Source organism: Rhododendron vialii, chromosome 1a, assembly GCF_030253575.1.
Source record: "Rhododendron vialii isolate Sample 1 chromosome 1a, ASM3025357v1".
Lineage (NCBI taxonomy): Eukaryota > Viridiplantae > Streptophyta > Magnoliopsida > Ericales > Ericaceae > Rhododendron > Rhododendron vialii.
Window position 1 is genome coordinate 20,672,809 of NC_080557.1, and position 20,412 is coordinate 20,693,220.

General features: G+C 47.8%; 1 protein-coding gene across 1 annotated transcript; it reads left to right on the forward strand.

Annotated features, from left to right (window-relative positions):
* The first annotated feature begins 2,321 nt into the window (after nt 1-2,321).
* LOC131329357 (uncharacterized) lies at nt 2,322-12,293 on the forward strand. Its single transcript, XM_058362456.1, has 7 exons — nt 2,322-2,575; nt 2,667-3,195; nt 3,351-4,346; nt 9,521-9,580; nt 10,039-10,143; nt 10,300-10,882; nt 10,948-12,293. Exons 1-7 carry the CDS (start codon nt 2,322-2,324, stop codon nt 12,291-12,293), a joined length of 3,873 nt encoding a protein of 1,290 aa, XP_058218439.1.
* Nucleotides 12,294-20,412: the final 8,119 nt, after the last annotated feature.

Below are 20,412 nucleotides of genomic sequence, written 5' to 3' on the forward strand. Positions count from 1 at the left end.
CCCGTTATCTAAGCTGTCTCAGTTCACCTGTAAATAAGTTTGGGCTTCGGCTTGATATGCCAATATCTATCCGAAGGATAGCCGGAACCACGAGTACTTCACCGAACGTCATAAGCTATATCCGAACGTACGTACACTTGAGTTCGCTCGGGGGTCTTACCAAACGCACGGGTAAGAACATCCACTTGTTCGGATAAGTTTCTTTTCGGTAAGGACACCAAACGCTCGGATAATTCCGTATGGCAGAAGTGGGTCCTGCCGAGTGCAGGCGATTATGGAACCTTCCATAAATATCTACTGATAAGTAGGCTGTCTTTTCTGATATTCGAAGTGACATCTCTGAACGATGTGACCTTTCTGACATCGACCCATGTGGCTCTGTAAGACTTGGGAAGTGGTGTTCATTAAATGGCCCTGCTACAAGGCGCCAACCGAGTAGAACGTAACACGTGGAAAGTATGACCAACTTGCTCAGCACTCCACCCCCTTTGCCTATAAATAGAAGAGCAACATCACTAAGAAGGAGGCTCTGGACTCTTGAACAACAGCATTCTTCTCTCTACCAGCATTTTTTCTCACTAAACTTCTTCTCTTCTCCACCTACTGACTAGTTCGTCGGAGCTTCTTCCTGGAGGAACAACCCCCTCCGGTTCTGCACGTACATCAAGATTGGAGTTAGCTCTCACCGTTCCACACACGAAGATAGCTACACAGGAAGGTTCACGAAGAATTCACGCCCCCACAATTGGCGACTTTGCTGGGGATGAACACAACCTTTGGGGTGTTTTTTGTGTTCTTCATGTTCTTAACCAGTTGAAGGCCTGATTCGATCTTCATCTCAAATTCTGTTTGATCCTCACGTTTAAACGAAACAAATGGCTCAACACTTCTCACCTCCGGGTCCAGAGAACTTTACCCTTGGGTTGGAGGGCTACGGGTCTATCAACCTCGAGCCCCGTCAAACGGCTAGGACGGTTCCCCACGTGGCCCGCCAACTTTCTTTTCCACCCACCGAGTTGGATATAGCCTTGGCCGAACAGAAGCGTCAGGCGGCGGTTATTGCCATGCTACAACAACGGCTGGAGGAGCGGGACGGCGGAATGACCACAACTCCTGTGCTCGGACATCCAGCCGAGCCCAGTCGACCGAACAAACTCCGCAAACGAAGCAGACCATTTCGTCCAGCCCCAACGGCCGAACCCGCAGTTTCCGAGCAACGAACTGTATTTGAGCGTCTTGACCAAGGAGTTCCAAGACCTCGGCTGACGAGCGTTATTCGTACCGAGAACTCACGATCCTTGGCTATAGGCTCCACTGCCGGTACCAATAAAGGGGGCGCGTCAGCCCGAGCACAATTCTGTTCCGAACGACAAATGAGTCCAAGAAGTGGGGAGAGGCCCGTGGATTTAAACGATCCACCTTGGCGCACACGTACCAGCAGCAACCGGGAATATTTGGCACGATCACGACACGAATCCGAACACCACGACGTGAGGCGTTCGGTTAACTCTGGCAGTCGCCACAGAACGGACAGCAAAGGAAACCGTTCGGAACACAATAATACGATTGTCTTGTACGATCAGTTCACGGGTTTGCCGACCATGTACCAACCCATCGACCCAGGTTTTCAACCTCGGCATGCACACTTGGCGGGTTCAAGAGGAGAGGCGCGTGCGCCTTCGGTTCCAGCAACTCGGAAACCGAAGGAAAAAGAAGAGCATCACCGGCACCATCGACGAGAACGAAGAAAGACTCCAGAGCCGCGTGTTGACGTTCCCCTCCCTATTGTCCCGCAAACCCCAGTTCAAGAGGATAATTCGAAGCTCGGGAAGGCAAAGGCTTCCCCCTTCGTGGACGCTATTCAACAGGAGCGACCGCCGGACAGGTTTGTCATGTCGAAGCTGAAGCGTTATGAGGCAAAAGAAGACGCAGTCACGTTCGTTTGTCGCTTTAGACAAACTATGAGCCTACATAACTTTTCTGATGCCCTTATGTGCAAGATCTTCCCACTCACTCTCAGCGAGCCAATTATGCTATGGTACAACCAGTTGGAGCCCAAATCAATTTCTTGCTTCAACGAGCTGGAGTTGGAGTTCAGTAAACGCTTCGTCACCAGCAACATTCAGCCGAAGACATTGTCTATGCTGGTGAACATGCGGAGAGCGGCTGGAGAAACTCTTCGGCTGTATACCGAGCACTACTAGGAAGTTTATAATCTTATTCCCGATTGTGATCAAGGAGTTGCGGCCGAATCTTTTATGAACGGGCTGGATCTAACCTCGGCAATGTTCCGTGATCTCTCACGTAATCCGCCAAAAACAATGGGAGAGCTCATGGCCATAATCGACAAGGATTGCGTCCACGAAGAAGCCATGGCCGAGCGAAATCCTCCAAAGGTTCCCGAACATGCCAAGACAACAGGGGCGAAGAAACAAGTATCAAACGTTCGCCAGGGGCAAGGAGGCCAAGGCGGTTCAGGCCAAGCAACCAACAAGCCGAACAACAAGGGTCGACCTCCGCAGCACTCACAGCCGCAGTCGTGGCCAAAAACGAAGAGGGAGCCACGGCCAGACGAGTACGTTGCCGAGCATACCGTATTCACCGAACCTATCTATAAACTCCTCAACATCATCGGCAAATTGCCATTCTTTGTTTTCCGTCGGTAGCGGACCAGGGATGCGCACGTACCACAAGGAGCGCGGCCACTACACCACACAATGCCCGCCTTTCAAACGGTATCTAGAAGAGCTTGCAGCGGTTGGGCACCTGAATCAGTGGATCAACGTTCGGCGAAATCCACTTCCACCACCTCCCCCACTTATCGGCAATCTTGTAAGCGTTATACAAGGATTGGTTTCCGAAGGAAGGGCGGCCAAGCTTCGCTCAGAAATTGACAAAGTCGTCTCTTCTTTATCCGTTTGCAACATTGGCGCTTCGGGCAAGCGAAAGTGGGAGGATTCGAGCCTCGACAGTACTATGACCTTTTCATCCGACAACTTGAAAGGTGTTCAAGTCCCTCATACGGACGCCCTCGTCGTTACTGTTGCTATTGAAAAATCAACCGTACAACGGGTATTGATAGATCAAGGAAGCTCGGCGGACGTGATGTTTTACTCAACATTCCTGAGCCTCGGATTATCTCTCGCTCAGCTTCGGACAGCATCCACTCCCCTTGTTAGCTTCACTGGAGCCCCGGTTTGGCCGTTCGGCTTAATCACTCTTCCTGTGCGGGGGGGTCACGGGTTCTCGAAATTGAATTTGTGGTGGTTGCTTCTCCCAGTCCATACAACGTCATACTCGGCCGAACCTGGTTGCATGAAATGAAGGCAGTCGCTTTTACCTATCACTAGGTGGTCAAATTTATTGGATGGAATGGACGCCAAGAAAGCCTCCGAGGGGATCAAATCCAATCAAAGAAATGCTACATCAGCACTGTCACAAACAAACAGAGCTGTATGGAGGTGCAATGCGTGGAAGCCACTCCCGTTCCTATAGTCGAAGATGTGGGAGTGCCGGCCGAACGACGATCTACCGAGGAGTTAATACGCTTCCCCATCCCTGGGGGCGAAGGAAGATATTTTTTAATTGGGAGTTCTCTGAGCATCGCCGAACGCGAGGAGATGTATGACTTCCTGATGAGGAACATCGAAGTTTTTGCTTGGACTCCCCAGGACATGCCGGGAGTGGATCCTTCGTTCGCCATGCACTCATTGAATGTCGATCCAAGTAGGCGGCCGGTGGTTCAGAAAGTCCGACGCTCGTCCGCCGCGCATATCGAAGCTGTAATGACAGAGGTGGATCAACTGTTGGAGGCTGGCGTCATTCGGGAAGTCCTATACCCCACCTGGCTTGCCAATCCGGTGGTTGTGCCGAAGAAAAACGGGAAGCTGCGGGTTAATGTGGATTATACGGACCTCAACGACGCCTGCCCTATGGATAGATTCCCCCTCCCTCGGATTGAGCAAATGGTGGACGCAACGGCAGGATGCGAATGCCTGAGCTTTATGGATGCATATCGAGGCTATCACCAAATAGCTTTGGATCCGGCAGATCAGGAGAAGACGGCCTTTATTTCTCCTCGGGGCACTTACTGCTACAAGGTCGTGTCGTTCAGCTTGAAGAATGCTGGTGCGACCTTCCAACGCTCCATCACAAGGATGTTTCCTGGAATGCTCGGCAAAAAAGTAGAAGCTTATATCGATGATCTGGTTTGCAGAAGCAGGTTCGCTCGGGACCACCTTCGGGACCTGGGAGAGGTCTTTGCTGTTTTGAAACAAAGGAAGCTTCGTCTCAATGCCGAAAAGTGTGCGTTTGGCGTAAGTTCGGGAAAATTTCTTGGTTACATGGTAAGTCGCCGAGGGATCGAAGCTGATCCAGCGCAAATCCTGGCCGTGCAACAGCTCCGAGCTCCGACTACTATTAAAGAAGTACAGTGACTTACGGGAATGGTTGCTGCCCTGAGCCACTTTATCCGACGTTCGAGTGATCTCTGCCGTCCGTTTTTCCGAGCAATCACCACTAGCCAATGCAGATTCGTTTAGACCGAAGAGTGTGAACAGGCTTTGCATTTGTAGGGGGATGAAAACAATTGATGCTTTATGATCAACTGGATTGCAACGGCTTTCTCGTGCCTCTTCACCGGAACCCTAATTCGTCGTCGGAACCCTAATCTGCAAAATAGACAAGGGGTGAGCGCACCTCTGCCTCTCTTGGCAAAGGCCCTCTGATGCCAAAGTTAGTATCACATACTAGCAGTCAAATCCTAATTATCATAGGAAAGCAAGAATGCAGAGTATTGCGTACCTTTTACCTGCACAAGTATTGCGTACCTGCACATAGGCCACCATCTTTTCATTTCGAGTTTCATATTCGCCGGACAGCTGATTCACCACAAGCTGGGAATCACAATACACCGTAACCCGTTTTGCTTTAAGGGTCTTTGCACTCCTCAATCCAGCCAAGAGTGCCTCATATTCAGCCACATTATTCGATGCACTGAATCCAAGCCGAACAGATAGTTCAATCAGAACTCCTTGAGGAGGAAAAAGGACAACCCCAATTCCAGAACCAGTATTACATGCTGATCCATCGACAAATAGCTTCCATTCCTTGGGATCCTGTTCGGCTACGGGTTGATCCTTCATGGATGATGTCTTAGCCACCTGTTCCTTTCTCGTAGGAGGCAGGGGAGCAATAGTTGGGGAAATTTCTGCCACAAAATCAGCCAACACTTGGCCTTTGATTGCTGTGCGTGGCTGATATTCGAGATCATACTGGCTTAACTCCACGGACCATGTCGAGATCTTTCCCGAGAAGTCTGCCTTTCGAAGCAATGATTTTAATGGAAACTCAGTTTAAACTACAACCTTGTAGCTTTGGAAGTAGTGTGGCAGTTTCCTGGTGGCTGTCCTAAGTGTCAGGACAAGTTTTTCTAACGGCAGATATCTCGTCTCTGCATCTAGCATCGTTTTACTAACATAATATATAGGGATTTGTTCGATCCCCAAATCCCTCAGCAGGACTGCACTTACTGCATGCTCAGAAACAGCTAAGTACAAAATTAAAGGCTCACCTGGCAATGGAGTTGACAAAAGTGGGGGCTCTGCCAGATACTTCTTCAGGTCCTGGAAGGCCTGTTCACACTCTGCTCCCCATTCAAATCCCTCCCTCTTTTTCAGCAATTGAAAAAAGGGTCTGCACTTATCACTTGACCTGCTGATGAATCTGTTAAGTGCTGCTGCCATTCCAGTCAGCCTCTGGACTTCTTTAGTAGTTTTGGGACTCTGTAGCCTCTGTAGGGCAGCAATCTGATCGGGATTTGCCTCTATCCCTCTCATGGTTACCAAGTGGCCCAAGAACTTTCCTGAACCAACTCCAAACGCACATTTCGAGGCATTGAGTTTCAGTTTGTATTTCCTCAAGATTTCGAAAACTTCTTTCAAATCAGCAATATGCCCCCGTTTCTCTAGACTTTTTACCACCATATCATCTATGTAGACTTCCATAGTCTTCCCAAGGAGCTTCTTGAACATGATGGTTACAAGTCTTTGGTATGTTGCCCCAACATTCTTCAGCCCAAACGGCATAACACTATAACAGTACAACCCTCGTGGTGTAATAAACGAAGTCTTCTCTTGATCAGGTTCAAACATAGCAATCTGATGATATCCTCGATATGCATCAAGAAAACTCATTCGCTCATAACCAGAGGTTGCGTCAACCAACTGGTCAATCCTGGGCAGAGGAAAACTATCCTTAGGGCACGCTTTGTTTAGGTCTGTGAAGTTTACACAGACACGCCATTTCCCATTCTTTTTCTTCACCACAACGGTGTTGGATAACCACTCTGGGTAATGGACTTCACGTATTGCTTTAGCCTCCAGTAAACGATTGACTTCCTCAATTACTGCATCAACATGCTGCACGGCTGCCCTCTATTTTTTCTGAATAACTGGCTTGTGCTGAGGATCAATGTTTAAATGGTGACAAATCACACCTGCATCCACCCCGGGCATTTCCTCTGGCACCCATGCAAATACATCAATATATTCCTTCAGAATTCTTATTGATTCAGCCTTTTCGTCTGCTGGTAATGACTCTCCAATTAAGAAATATCTTTCAGGATCAGTCTCGTTGATCTGAATTTTCTCCAAGCCTTCAACCACTTTTTCAGCCGGAGTTCTTCCAACATCCTCGATAGTTGGTTGATCTGGTACTTCTAATGTATGAACATGGTGGACCTTTGGGGCTATTTTAATGATGGAAATCAAACACTGTTGTGCCACCTTCTGATTGCCTTTAAGTACCTCAATCCCATTTGAACCTGGGAATTTCACCATCTGGTGATAAGTCGAGGAGACTGCTCTCATCTTGTGCAACCATGTCCTCCCTATAATCGCGTTATAGGAAGAAGGAACATCGACCACTAGGAAATCTGTTCTCAACACCACTGACCCAGCCCGAACAGGTAACGTTACCTTCCCTAGGGGCCAGACTGCTCCTGCACCGAACCCAATGAGAGGTGTTGTAGACTGCTCTAAGTCTGTTTGGGCCAGCCCCAGCTTCTTGAACGCATCGTAGTACAACACCTCTGTACAACTTCCTGAGTCCACAAGGATCCTCTCAATGTCATATTCCCCAACTCGTAGGGTTACGACCAATGCATCGTTGTGGGGTATTTGGACCTCTCCTAGGTCATCATCACTGAATGCCAAGCTCTCATTGCATACATCAGTCTCTCGCCCTCTCTTGTTTCCCAATCGCATCATGTGCGGATCGTGCTTAACTTGCCTTTGTAACAGCCTAACCTCTTTTCTCGTGTAAGGTGTGGCCAACCCATGTATCATATGGATTATTCCTTTAGGGTTTTGCTCGTAACCCAGCTCCATTGCCTTCCCTTTCTCCTTAGGATCCTCTTGGATAAATTCCTTGAGATAGACCCGAGAGACCAAATCATCAAGGTGCCTCTTGTACATCTCACAATCCTCGGTCATGTGGCCCCAATCTTTGTGGTAACTGCAGTGTTGATTCGTAGCACGTTTTGCATCCTTGTCTCCACCTAGACTCGGGGGCCACTTGAAATATGGCTGATTCTTTATTCGATAAAGAATCCTGTATATTGGTTCCTTCCAAACCGTAGTGATAGAAAAGAAAGCTTTTGGGTCAGGAGCTTGCTTATCTTTGTACGGCTCTTTCTTAGCCTGCCCATATTCCCTTCTCTCTCTATAAGTCTTGGGCTCTGGCTTATCCACCTTTTTGGCAGGTGCCTTTGGCTGTTCGGCAACCGTCCTGCCATCCTCACAGAGTATGTCATCCTCCATTCTGGCGTGTTGCTCTATCCGTTCCATCAATTTAGCCAGGGTGGCTACCGGATGTTTATTCAATGAGCGGCGCAGCTCTCCCCGAACAGGCAAACCAGTCTTGAAGGTTGCAATTGCGTACTCCTCACTGCAACTTTCAATCTCGTTGAAAGTCTCCCAGTACTTCTTTGCATAATCCCTGATCTGCTCGTTCTCCTCCTGTTTCATGGTGGAAAGACTCTCAAAGGTCTTTGGGGCTTTTCTGCTTGTCAAGAACCGAGCAGTGAATTCCTCGGCCAACTGCCTCCATCCTCGTATGGATCGTGGGGCCAGTTTATGAAACCAGGATAAAGCCACCTTGCCAAGACTGGAGGGAAACATCTTGCAGAAGATGGAATCATCCCCTTCATGCATAAACATAGCTTGTTGATAATGCTGTATGTGAGCCACGGGATCCGTATTTGTCTCGTAAAGTACAAACGCACCGTGCTTCACTCTGCTCGGCAACCTAGCCTCTTGCAACCTCTTTGTAAATGGGGAGGCCACAATATTACTTAATGCCTTGCGTGCTGCTTCTCGTGCAATCACTGTCCCATCCTCGAACTCTTTGGATATGTGAGCCGTGGCTTTGGCCCAATCAGCATCAGGTCTCTCGTACCTGTCTCGATGATGTTTCCTAGTTCCCTCCTCTTCGGGGGTGGAACTTCTGTCTCTGCTCTTCCCTTTTCGTGAAGAAGCCTTTCTCTCGGGTGTTGGGCTTTTACTTTTTCTTCCCCTTTTTCGTGGAGAAGCCTCATAACGCCCTATGACAGGACTTCTGCTCCTTCTTCTTCGTGAATGGGTCTGCTTATGGACTACCAGCGTCCTTCCATCTCTTGGGGAATGCCTACGAGAGAGTCCAGAATCTTCTGGGTGCTCTCATATCCGCTGCAACTCCTGTATCTCATACTCTCGTTTCTTAATCAAACGAGCATACTTCTCGATTTCTCCTCTCTTTTTATCTAGGAGATCATTGTCATCGTGTATACTTCTTGAACGGATGTCTGACTCATCCCTTCGATGTGACATACTCCTTCTCGTGGAGCCAATAGCAGTTTTGTCTCCTTTTTCTTTGGAGTTACCTCTGTCATGTCTACCAGTTGGCTTTCTCGGAGCGCCTGGTGGGGATTTATCTCTTCCCCCACCCAACTGGTCCTTTGGACTAAACGGAGTAACTGGATCTTCTTCCATCGTACTTATTTTTCTAAAAAGCTGGTTGTTTTCCCACAGACGGCGCCAATTGTAGGGGGATGAAAACAATTGATGCTTTCTGATCAACTGGATTGCAACGGCTTTCTCGTGCCTCTTCACCGGAACCCTAATTCGTCGTCAAAACCCTAATCTGCAAAATAGACAGGGGGTGAGCGCACCTCTGCCTCTCTTGGCAAAGGCCCTCCGATGCCAAAGTTAGTATCACGTACTAGCAGTCAAATCCTAATTATCAGTAGGAAAGCAAGAATGCAGAGTATTGCGTACCTTTTACCTCTAGGTTTACCTCTTCTTTATAGATTTTCGTATGTTTGTTGCCCAAGCATCCCTGTTTCCATAGGATTCCCAACTCGTATAGGAAACCCAGTACATCAAGGATTCTCGCTTCCTTTATCAGCTCATTAAAAGAGTCCTCTTTGGATTCTTTTCCATAATGAGCTGAACATCCCATTCTCATTGGGTATCTTTACTAGATGCTATACTCCCGGGATCTTATTCCTTTACGGGACATGACTACTCTGGAATCTTTCAGAGTATTCCCTATGCTCTTATTCTTGATTGGAGCTCTCTCTTTGCTCGGCCATCTCATGACCGAACAAACGGCTTGGACCATTGACTTCTCATGTCAGTGGTCCATCTTGCCGAACACTTGTTTAGCATGATGACTGTCATGTCTATATTCAAACTATGGTCCCACATACCATTTGCATTGCTTTTTAACCCGTGATCCCTCGTATCACGTGCTTGGTTCTTTGCTTCATTTGTTCGGCTGTTTTATAACCGAACAGTCTGCTTTGGACCATCTACTTCACATATAACTTGGCCCTTAATTTGCCGAACAGACAGCATGGATCAATGACTTCCCATATCATTGGTCCATATCGTTGTTCACCATATTGCCCGGCGGTAAGTCCTGTCATATTTACCACGTGCTCCCGAATATCACATGTTCGGCAACTAAATGTATGTGTTCGGGAATACCTCCCTACAGCATTCTTTAAAGCAATACCTGGCCTACTCTCCTTTGCTCGTCAAGCCCCTACCCGATGAAGATCTGTATCTTTACCTTGCTGTTTCTGATCATGCAACGAGCGCGGTTCTTGTTCGGAAAGAGGGGATGGAGCATCAACCAATCTTCTACTCCAGCAAAACGATGACGGACTCTCAGACGAGGTATCTGCCTATGGAGAAATTGGCATTGGCTCTCGTTTCAGCTAAAACGAGCCTCTTGCCATACTTTTAATCCCATAAGATTGTGGTCCTCACTGAGTTTCCTCTCAAAGCTGTTCTTCAGAAGACGGACACGTCGAGCCGGATCCTGAAATTCTCTCAAGACTTGGCTAACTTCGACATCCAGTTTGAGCCTCGGACAGCTACCAAAGGTCAGGCCTTTGTCGAACTCACTCCTGGCCTGCAAGACGAGGCCAATGCCTTGGCCACCGCCGCTGAAGAAGCTCGGATTCTGGAAGAAGAGGTTTTGGAGGGACCGTCCAGCCGTCCTTCGGAGCCACTCCGTGCTCGGTACTCCCTTGGACGAAAGAAACCCAAGCGGCAATGGAAGCTCTTCTCCGACGACGCCTGGCGACTGACCGTCGATGGAGCTTCAAATGTTCACGGGGCTGGTGCGGGCATCGTCCTTGTGTCTCCGAGCGAAACAGTGCATGAAAGCGTTGTTTCGATTGGATACACGGCAACGAACAACGAGGCGGAGTATGAAGCTCTGATTGCAGGCCTCCAACTTGCTCTTCGGCTGGATGCAGATTCGGTTCATGTCTTTTGTGACTCTCAGCTCATTGTGGGACATTTAAATGATGATTATCAAGCCAAAGATCAACGTATGAATGCTTACGTAAACCACGTATTGCTCGGGAGCATAACGCACATGCTGACGCCCTGGCAGGTCTTGCTTCGGTTTACAAGACCTCGGGCAATCGCACCATCACCTTTGACAAGGTCCCCAAACCGAGCTTCGAACAGCCGTGTGAACAGGTCATGGCAATCACCCTCGGTCCAAGCCAGCTGGATCTAGTGGTTGCTTATTTGAAGAACCAAGTGCTACCGACGAGCAACCGCGAGGCATACAAACTCCGCTGTCGAGCGGCCAACTTTTTCCTGGATCCGAAGGGCAACCTTTACCGACGAACTTTCACCGGACCCGATCTGCGCGTTGTCCACGACGACCTCGTGCAGGCCGTCTTGGAGGAACTCCATTCGGGAAGCTGTGGGGCTCATTCAGGAGGACGGTCCCTTGCACAGCGTGCTCTGACGCAAGGCTATTGGTGGCCGAAAATGGTGAAGCAATCCGAAGAATACGTGAAGCAATGTGTTCGGTGCCAAAAGCAAGCATCACTCATCCACCAGCCATCCTTCCCCCTTAAAATGATCACTAGTCCCTGGCCATTTGCGGTTTGGGCTTTTGACATAGTAGGCAAGATGCCGAAGGCACCTGGAGGATTTGAGTATATGCACACTGCCACGGATTTGTTCACCAAGTGGGTTGAAGCTTCCCCCATGATCAAGACCACCGCAGGTGACGTGGAACGCTTCATTTGGAAGCACATCATCTCGAGGTTTGGCGTACCGTACGCCATCCTTTCTGACAATGGCTCTCAGTTTGTTACGTCCGCCCTCAAAGCTTTTTATGCGAAGCACCACATCACCATCCATAATTCCTCGGTGGCCTATCCTCAAGGTAATGGACAAGCCGAAGCATCGAACAAGACCATCACTCGGGGGCTGAAGCACCGTCTGGATCGAAAACTCGGTAAGTGGGTGGAAGAGCTTCCACACGTCTTATGGGCCTATCGTACAACACCTCGGCGGTCTACCGGCCATACTCCATTTGCTATGGCCTATGGTATGGAAGCTGTCCTCCCTTTGTCTACTATGATCCCTACAGCCCGCACGGAGAATTTTAACCCTGTAGACAACAATGCGCTTGTGGGAACCGAGTTAGACCTCGCCGAAGAACTACGTGACGATGCTAACCTTCGGCACGCCGCGTATCAGCAAGAAGTCGCAAGGGGCTACAACCGCAGTATTCGCGCTCGTCCATTTAACATCGGGGACTTAGTCCTTCGGATGGTTACCGAAGCGTCAAAGCTAACCAAGCTGAAGGATCCCTATGAAGGACCTTACCGAGTGGTGGAGAAGATCGGGCATGGTGTCTACAAGCTTGCTGAAATGGATGGAACGCCAATTGCCAATCCATGGAATGCTCAAAAACTTAGGAAATTCCATGGCTAGTGTTGGCATCCTCCATCTTTTTATTTTTCTTCTATTGTATTTACATTTATGTTCGGCCAATACACTTTTGAGCGTCATGTACTTAATAAAAGTTTGTTTTCACTATTCTACTTTATTTTTGTTCTTATGAATGGGGTATTTCATCTAGCCCCGGGTACATCTTTTGTTCGGGTGAAAATTTCAAAGCCCATGACAATGTGTTTGTTCGGGTGAAAATCTCGAAGCCCATGACGATTTGTTCGTTCTGGTGAAATTCTCGTAGCCCTTGGTATTTTCGTTCGGGCTAAATTCTTGTGGCCTTCGATGTCTTTGTTCGAGAAACGCTAGCATAAGCCTTCGACACATCACTCGTTTGTACGACCTATGTCTGGCTCTGTTTACCCATTCTATTGCCTTATTCTATTCCCACGGTAATACAATAAAACAGGGGGCTACTATATGGGTAAACCAAGTTCGTTTCTTGGTAACTCCAATGAGGTATGCGTTTTTTCCGACTGAAAAGACTTGGAAAATTTCTGGTTTCTGGTTTATGATGTGCGTACCGAATAAAAAGACTTCACAAATTCTTATACTTGGAAACACAATGAATTCATTCCAAACAAGAAGACAGATTTGCAAGTTTGTTAGAATAAAGAACAAAGACGACTATCATTCACCAAGAGATTCTCCATGTCTTAATTACATTCATTGGTTCAGTAAGGTTCCATTTGTTCGAAGCCGACCATGTCCATTACAAAAACAAAAAAAACAAAAAAAAAAAAACAAAAATTTTCATCATCTATTGGGCGTCGGGAGGAGGTACGGCCGAGGTAGACTCCGTTTGCTCACCAGGAGCAGAGGCGGCATCCACAGTCTCGGAAAGAGGAGCGATTGGATGCTCAGCCTCGGCAGATGACAGGGGCGGGACCTCTACCAAGGACCTCCTTTCATCGTCTGGCTCGACCCCTGCATCATCCAAACCACTGTTATATCCGAGCATGAAGCTCTCTTTGTGCTGGCCTTCCTTGATCTCATCCTGCACTTCAATGATTTGATCGGCCACATCCTCTTCAGCCTGGGCATACCCTTTCTCATACTGCCCCTGCATTTCCTTTTCCATCTCTTTCTTCATTTCTTCCTGCCCTAGGGCTCTCCCTTCAGCCAGCCCCTCATCTTTTCCTTCGGCCCTCGTTTGCTCGGCCGACTCTTGCAGCCCCTTGATTAGGTCGTTCAGATTTGTAACCTGAACTTCCAGGCCTTGTCTCGCGAACTCGGATTGCTCCAGGCTCTTCTTATAATCCTCGGCCACGCCCTTGTTGTACTCGACCGACTGCTTCAGCAGTTTCGACTTCTTGTCGTGCTCGGTGAGATGAAGTTGGGCACTCATTATGGATTGGGTGGCCTGCAAACAAAACAAAATGAAAGTTATTTCGACGAAATAGGGCAGATGTACAGAAAATCATTGCAAGTACGAAAAAATTTACTTACCCTTCCGACATGATAGTAGTATTCACTCAGGGCTGCTTTCAGAGAATGGGGACTCTGTACATCCCTCGGTAAAGCAAGCCCCGAGTGGAGAGTGAAAGCCAGGGAGGGGTCCTCCCTCAGGCTGTCCGATTTGAGAACCTGTTTCTTGTTTGGGGTGATGAAGTTCGGCACCCATAGGGTGTCAAGGTCCGAAGCAGGCTCCCTCCCTTCGCCCTCTGCCAATGCTTCCTTCGGCTGCTCCATTTCCTGGCCCTTTTCCTTCGAGGCCGCTCTTGTCTTCTTGCTTGCGAGTGGTTCCTTCGGGGAAGAAGGGGCGCTCAGTGGACGTTTTTTAGAGGGTGGGGGAGGTGGGGTTTTCTTGCTTGGAGCCGAGCCCAAAGCGCCCGGGGCTCCAGCCTTCCGGAGCTAGGCCTTCTCCTTTTCTTTTTCCTCCAGCCTTTTCTGGAGGACTTGCTTGATATTTCTTGGAGGCATCTCTTCTTGCTCTCTGAACGGCTCTTTTTCGGTGGGAAGGCGGATTGTCCCTCGGAGAGGTTTATCCGAGCTTGGGCGAAGTTCCTCAGGAATCTCTTCGGGCGCCTGCTCAAGCTCGTCGGTTACCTTTCTTCGGATCCGACCCCCGTAGGTAGCTTTGTACTTGAGGATTGTTGGGGCGTCCCTTTCCTCCGCTGGGATGGTGAGAAGGGAGTCAGCAAGCCCGCAACCTCTCGCCGCCCTTAACAGTACCTTGTTGAGCTTGGTGGTATCTGCCGAAGAAAAAACACAATCGTTAATTAAATTTCTGACAAGTATAATAAGAGCAACAGAAGGAATGGCATTGAAATAACAGTAACTATTCTTACTCGGCGTTCCCCTTCGTGTGGCGATCTCGAATTGGTCGTACTCTGGTTCGGGGAATTGGAAATTTCCCCGAACCTCGACGTAGTCGGAGGCCCATTTTTCCGAGTCATACATGCCCTCGGGGATGATCTTTTGCATCTTCCTCCGGGAGCAGAGATAGTATCGAGAATACCGAACGTTTCTCGACACCATGTAATTTTCAAAAAAATGGTAGGCTTCGAGTCGGAACATCTTTACCTCAGCAAGGATGATTACCGAGTGAATAATGCGGTAGGAGTTGACGCTCAGCTGGCATGAAGTGAGATTGAAACGATGAAGGATCTCTCTCAAAACTCTGTGCATCGGGAACTGAAGACCCCCTTCCGTGATTGCCATCAGGGGAACGGTGATGTGTTCGTCACTATATCTTATTCGGTTGCCTTGGACCGGCGTGATAATTACATCATCGGGGAGGTCGTATACGGCTCGAAAAACGCTCAAGCTCTTCCTGTCTTGGAAGCATTCCAAGTAGGGGCAAGGGTCCCTCCCCGTTCGGTCGGGAATTACGTCGGGATCCATTGGAACGATTTTTCTCTTCGCCTTCGGAAGTTGCGACGAGGATTCTCCTACGACGCCCGCTCCCTCGGTCGTTCGGCTTGACGAAGCAATTGGAGTTTCTTGTTCTGACTCGGCTTCGTCAGCTCCCTCGGCCTCTTCCCCCTCTTCAACTTCGTCATGAGGAGGCTCCCTATCGGACGAGTCTTCGTCTATGTCTATTATGTTGGGGTCTGGCCCTGTAAGGGGATGAAAACAATTGATGCATCGGATCAACTGGACTGCAACGGCTTTCTCGGACCTCTTCACCGGAACCCTAATTCGTCGTCGGAACCCTACTCTGCAAAATAGACAGGGGGTGAGTGCACCTTTGCCTCTCGTGGCAAAGGCCCTCCGATGCCTAAGTTAGTATCACGTACTAGCAGTCAAATCCTAATTCTCAGTAGGAAAGCAATAAGAATGCAGTGTATTGCGTACCTTTTGCCTCTAGGTTTACCTCATATTTATAGATATGCGTATGCTTGTTGCCCAAGCATTCCTGTTGCCATAGGATTCCTAACTCGTATAGGAAACCAAGGATATCAAGGATTCTCGTTTCCTTTATCAGTTTATGGAAAAGAGTCCTTTTAGGATTCTTTTCCATAAAGAGCCAAACATCCCATACTCGTTGGGTATCTTTCTCAGATCCTATTTTCTTGGGATCTTATTCCTTTATGGGACATGACTATTCTGGAATCTTCCGGAGTATTCCCTCTGCTCCTACTCTCGATTGGAGCTCCTTCTTTGTTCGGCCATCTCATGGCCGAATAGACGGCTTGGACCATTGACTTCTCATGTCACTGGTCCATATTGCCGAACACTTGTTTAGTACGATGACTGTCCTGTCTATATTCAAACTATGGTCCCACGTACCATTTGCATTGCTTCTAACCCGTGATCCCTCGTATCACGTGCTTGGTTCTTGCTTCATCTGTTCGGCTGTTTTGTAATCGAACAGTCTGCTTTGGACCAGCTACTTCATATGTAACTTGGTCCAATGTAATCGGAATGTCTCTAATTGTCGAACAGTCAGTTTATAGCCATGACTTCTCATATTATTGGCCCTTAATTTGCCGAACAGACTGCATGGATCAATGACTTCCCATATCATTGGTCCATATCGCTGTTCACCAAACTGCCCGGCGGTAAGTCCTGTCGTACTTACCACGTGCTCCCGAATATCACGTGTTCGGCAACAAAATGTATGTTCTCGGAAATACCTCCCTACAATTGCTCCCCAGCTTCATCTATTTACCACTGTTCGGGGGCAATATATGACGCTTTAGAAACAGAATTTTATTTAGACCAGACTCTTCTGATCCCATGCAGTCATAATTTCAATATTTCATTGACGCCCTTTGGCACCTCCGTCATTATACCATTTCGGGGCAATGACTCCACGTGGCACGTTTTCGTATGCCAATCATTAATTTCGAACTGACGTTCTTTGAAACGGCGTCCGAACGGTCTTTGCTTTCCGTTACTTTAAGCTATAACGGCGTGAGAGGAGACGTTTCGTCTCCGTCACTTGCCCTTAAACCCCTGAAAGGGCTCCTTTTGGGTTTTTACCCAAAACACTCGAACTTTCAGTCTTTCTCTCTCTAAGCCTTCCGCCATCTGCAAATTCGATTGCATTCCAGGGAATCGTCGCAGTATTCTTGTAAGATCCTTGTTCTTACTCCATTTCTTCTACTTAGGTTTCCATCTGAGATCTCATTTCTCAGATTTGTGGGTTGTTTCTAGGGTTTTAGTTCGTACCCATTTCCAGTTTTTCTTCTTTTCTGAGTATACCCATGGCGGATGATAATGATAACCCTCCTAGACCCAGTAAGTTTAGGAAGCTCTGTGATACCCCTGCTGCCATGGCAGCATTTAGGTCGGAATATGTCATTCCAGATAACGTAGGACTCGAACTCGCCCCTCTAGGAGCAGATAGGGATGGTGGCTCCTGGGATAGAATGTGTATCCCTATTGTGGCCATCGTCGAAGGTGGAGTCCGATTTCCCCTTCACCCATTACTCCGCCAGATCCTAAACTGGTATCGTGTCACCCCCATGCAAGTATCAACAAACGTCTTTAGGCTGATAATGGGTGTAATAGCTTTGAATAGGATTCTAGGGACCCAGTTAGGAATTTCGGATATTCAGTGGTGGTACAGTATTGTACTAAACCCTGAATATAACACTTATTACTTCAAAGTTAGAAGGGCCGACAAGCGTCTCGTGCTAAACCTGCCAGACTCTCCTCGGGATCACGAGATCGATTTCCTTTACGTCACTGGAGCCTTTGAGCCACTAGGAGAGGATGGTCAGGTGGTGGGTCTCCACTGCCCCTATATATGGGGATACCCACGTATGCTCCTTATTTTTTTTGATCTTTGCAATTTGTTCGTTTACTGCTTTCTCGTAGCTTTCTATGTGTCTAAATTTGGTTTTATAACTCCGATCTTGCAGCTGAAAACGTCAACAAACGTCCTAGACGAGAGCCTAGCTATGTTCGAACAGAGGACATCAACAAAATCCTTAAATATAAAGGCGAACCTGGTACTTCTACAGTTGGTCGGGGTCGTAACGCTGAAGTGCTGCTAGGATACGACCCGTCGTACAGAGGGGTCATTGACAGGAGGCTCGCCCATCCAAGCATCAGTACCGCTTCCACCTCCACTGCTCCCCGAGCACGTAATTCAAGACTGCAAGCCGGTGTTACCCTTGCTGGACAACTGGGTGAGTTTGCTATCCCTGAAGGCATTCCTCAAACACGGGTGGTACTCAGAAGATCTGAACGCAGGCCAGTTGTCCCCGAACAACAGCCCGTTCCTCTTTGCATTACCAGTTAGTCATCCTCCTCGGGCTACTCTCAATCTCCCTTAACATCAGGTACGATGACTCGTCAACCAATTGATCTCAGTACTTTTCTAACTGTCTCCACACGAGGGCGTGGTGCTACCAATAGGGTGGCATCAACTGGCGGCACCGTCCCCTCCCTCTCCCCCCCCCCCCCCCCCCCCCACGATCTCGTCGTAATAGGGGGGGATCAACACGATCCTCATCTTCTCCTCGGGAACACGATAGTTCCCTTGAGGCTGTCGATGCTCATCGGGACAAACGTCCCAGGAGTGAAGAAACTGAAGACGCCACTGCTTCGGTCTAGCAGCCTCCTTCATCGAACATTCAGGTGCTTCCTCAAAGCTGGGCACCCAATCTCATTAGGGGTGATCGGCCTGTTCATATTGGGGATAGCGCCAGCTCTTCGGAGACATGACTCGCCCTTGCACAAGGTTTACTGCTTTCGGTTGATATGCAAAAGGAGTCCGAGGCCGCACCTGATCGGCTTGTTTCCACCGGACTCGTCAGTGGTATCAAGGTAATGTGATTTGAGCTTTCCATATAAGTTATCATGTATATTTCGTATACCACATTTCATGTATTGATATACCCGTTACTTACTGCTCGGTGTTTTGCCAGTTCATTCAAAAGATGGTCACACTGGGCCAGAAGTTCGAAGATGCTGATAATGAGAGGATCACGTTGCTGAACAACAACACCAGGCTGCTCCGTACGATCACTAGACTAGAGAGGGAAAAAGACAAAGCCAAAACAGACTTTGAAGAGGCAAAAGACAAGCTTGGAGCTGCTGAAGACAGCCTCATCCATGCTTTGGTTGAAATAGAGCAAACCAAAAAAGCTGCTTTCGAAGATGGCTACCAAAAAGGTTTCGACGCTACGACGGCCAGCTATGTGGAGCAAATTGCAGCCATTCAAGACCAGATCTGGGCATCTTGCTGGGAGACTTGTCTGACGAAGGTGGGGGTTGTCGAGGATTCCCCCCTCTGGGTGGAGAACGAGCTACCAAGCCGCCAAGTGGCAGCCCCAACTGATGATGTTGACCAGCAGATCGATGACTTTGCAGACGTTGATGAAGAAATACAGGTAGAATCACAAAATGATGTTGAGCAATCGTCTGTTCAGGAAGTGACCACTGAGATTGTCATCCCAGAGGAAAATACTGCTGCTGCTGCTGTTTTAGCTGGTGCTGACGTCCCTCCAGAGATTCAGAACCTGGATTGAGATAGCAAGCAGGTAGGGCTTTGTGTTCCTTATTTGATTTAAACTATCTGACTGGTCCTGCGTGACCATAGCACCTCTACCCTGCGTGGTACCAGTACTTTCTCTTAGTATGGTAATACTACAGGTATTCGGCCCTGCGTGGCATTTGCTCGGCTTCCCTTTTTGTTGCATCTGTTCGGATGCAAAACAGTTTAATCTAAGTATTTCGTACTTTGATCACTTTAATCATATACGTTGCTTGTTTGCATAAGTATTTCGTACTTTTAGCAAATCCTACAACACATGATTACTTGTACTGAATCTAAGTTTCTCGTACTTAAAATCATTTGCTTCTCAGTTTCTCGTACTGTTGACAAGTTATTTCATACTTGTATTTTTCACGTAAATACATACAAGTGTATTCATACTTGTTAAGTGTCTCGTACTGAAAATATGTTAAGTGTCACGTACTTAAAATTGTTGCAACAGACTGTTTACAAACAATCATACAGGTGTGAAGTTTCACGTACTCAACCAAATTTAAGTTTCACGTACTTGAATTAGTGTGGCTTAACATATATTCGTTATGCTTTAAGCCACACCAATAAACACTGTAAATTCCATACAAGTATTTTCATACATGTATTCGTTTAAGTTTCACGTACTTAAAGAATCATACTTGAGTTTAAGTTTCACGTACTTAAACAAGGCATACGTACTTAAACAAGGCATACAAGTTTAAGTTTCATGTTCGTAAATATATACCCTGCTCCCCAATACGAATGAGGGAAACTAATCTCGTAGTTCGTATTTTTCAAACAAATACCAAGAACACAGTAGGTATACCAAAAAGTGATTTTATTCATAATCTGCAAAACTCAAGAGGGCGTTATTCGTACCCCTTGCAACTAGAATAATCAAAACTAGAACAAGGGAATTATATTCGTAATCCCCACACAAGTACGTAGTGCAAATCTAAAACAGAATATAATGATTCTTTTAAACAAAGAATTTTCGTAGATTATGGACATTCCAAGGCCTCGGAAGTGGATTACCATTCAAATCTGCCAATTTGTAGGCCCCTATACCTACAATCTCGGTAACTCGATAAGGGCCTTCCCAATTGGCCCCCAACTTGCCTTCATTGGCCACCTTGGTGTTGCCGAGCACTTTTCGTAGTACGAGGTCCCCAA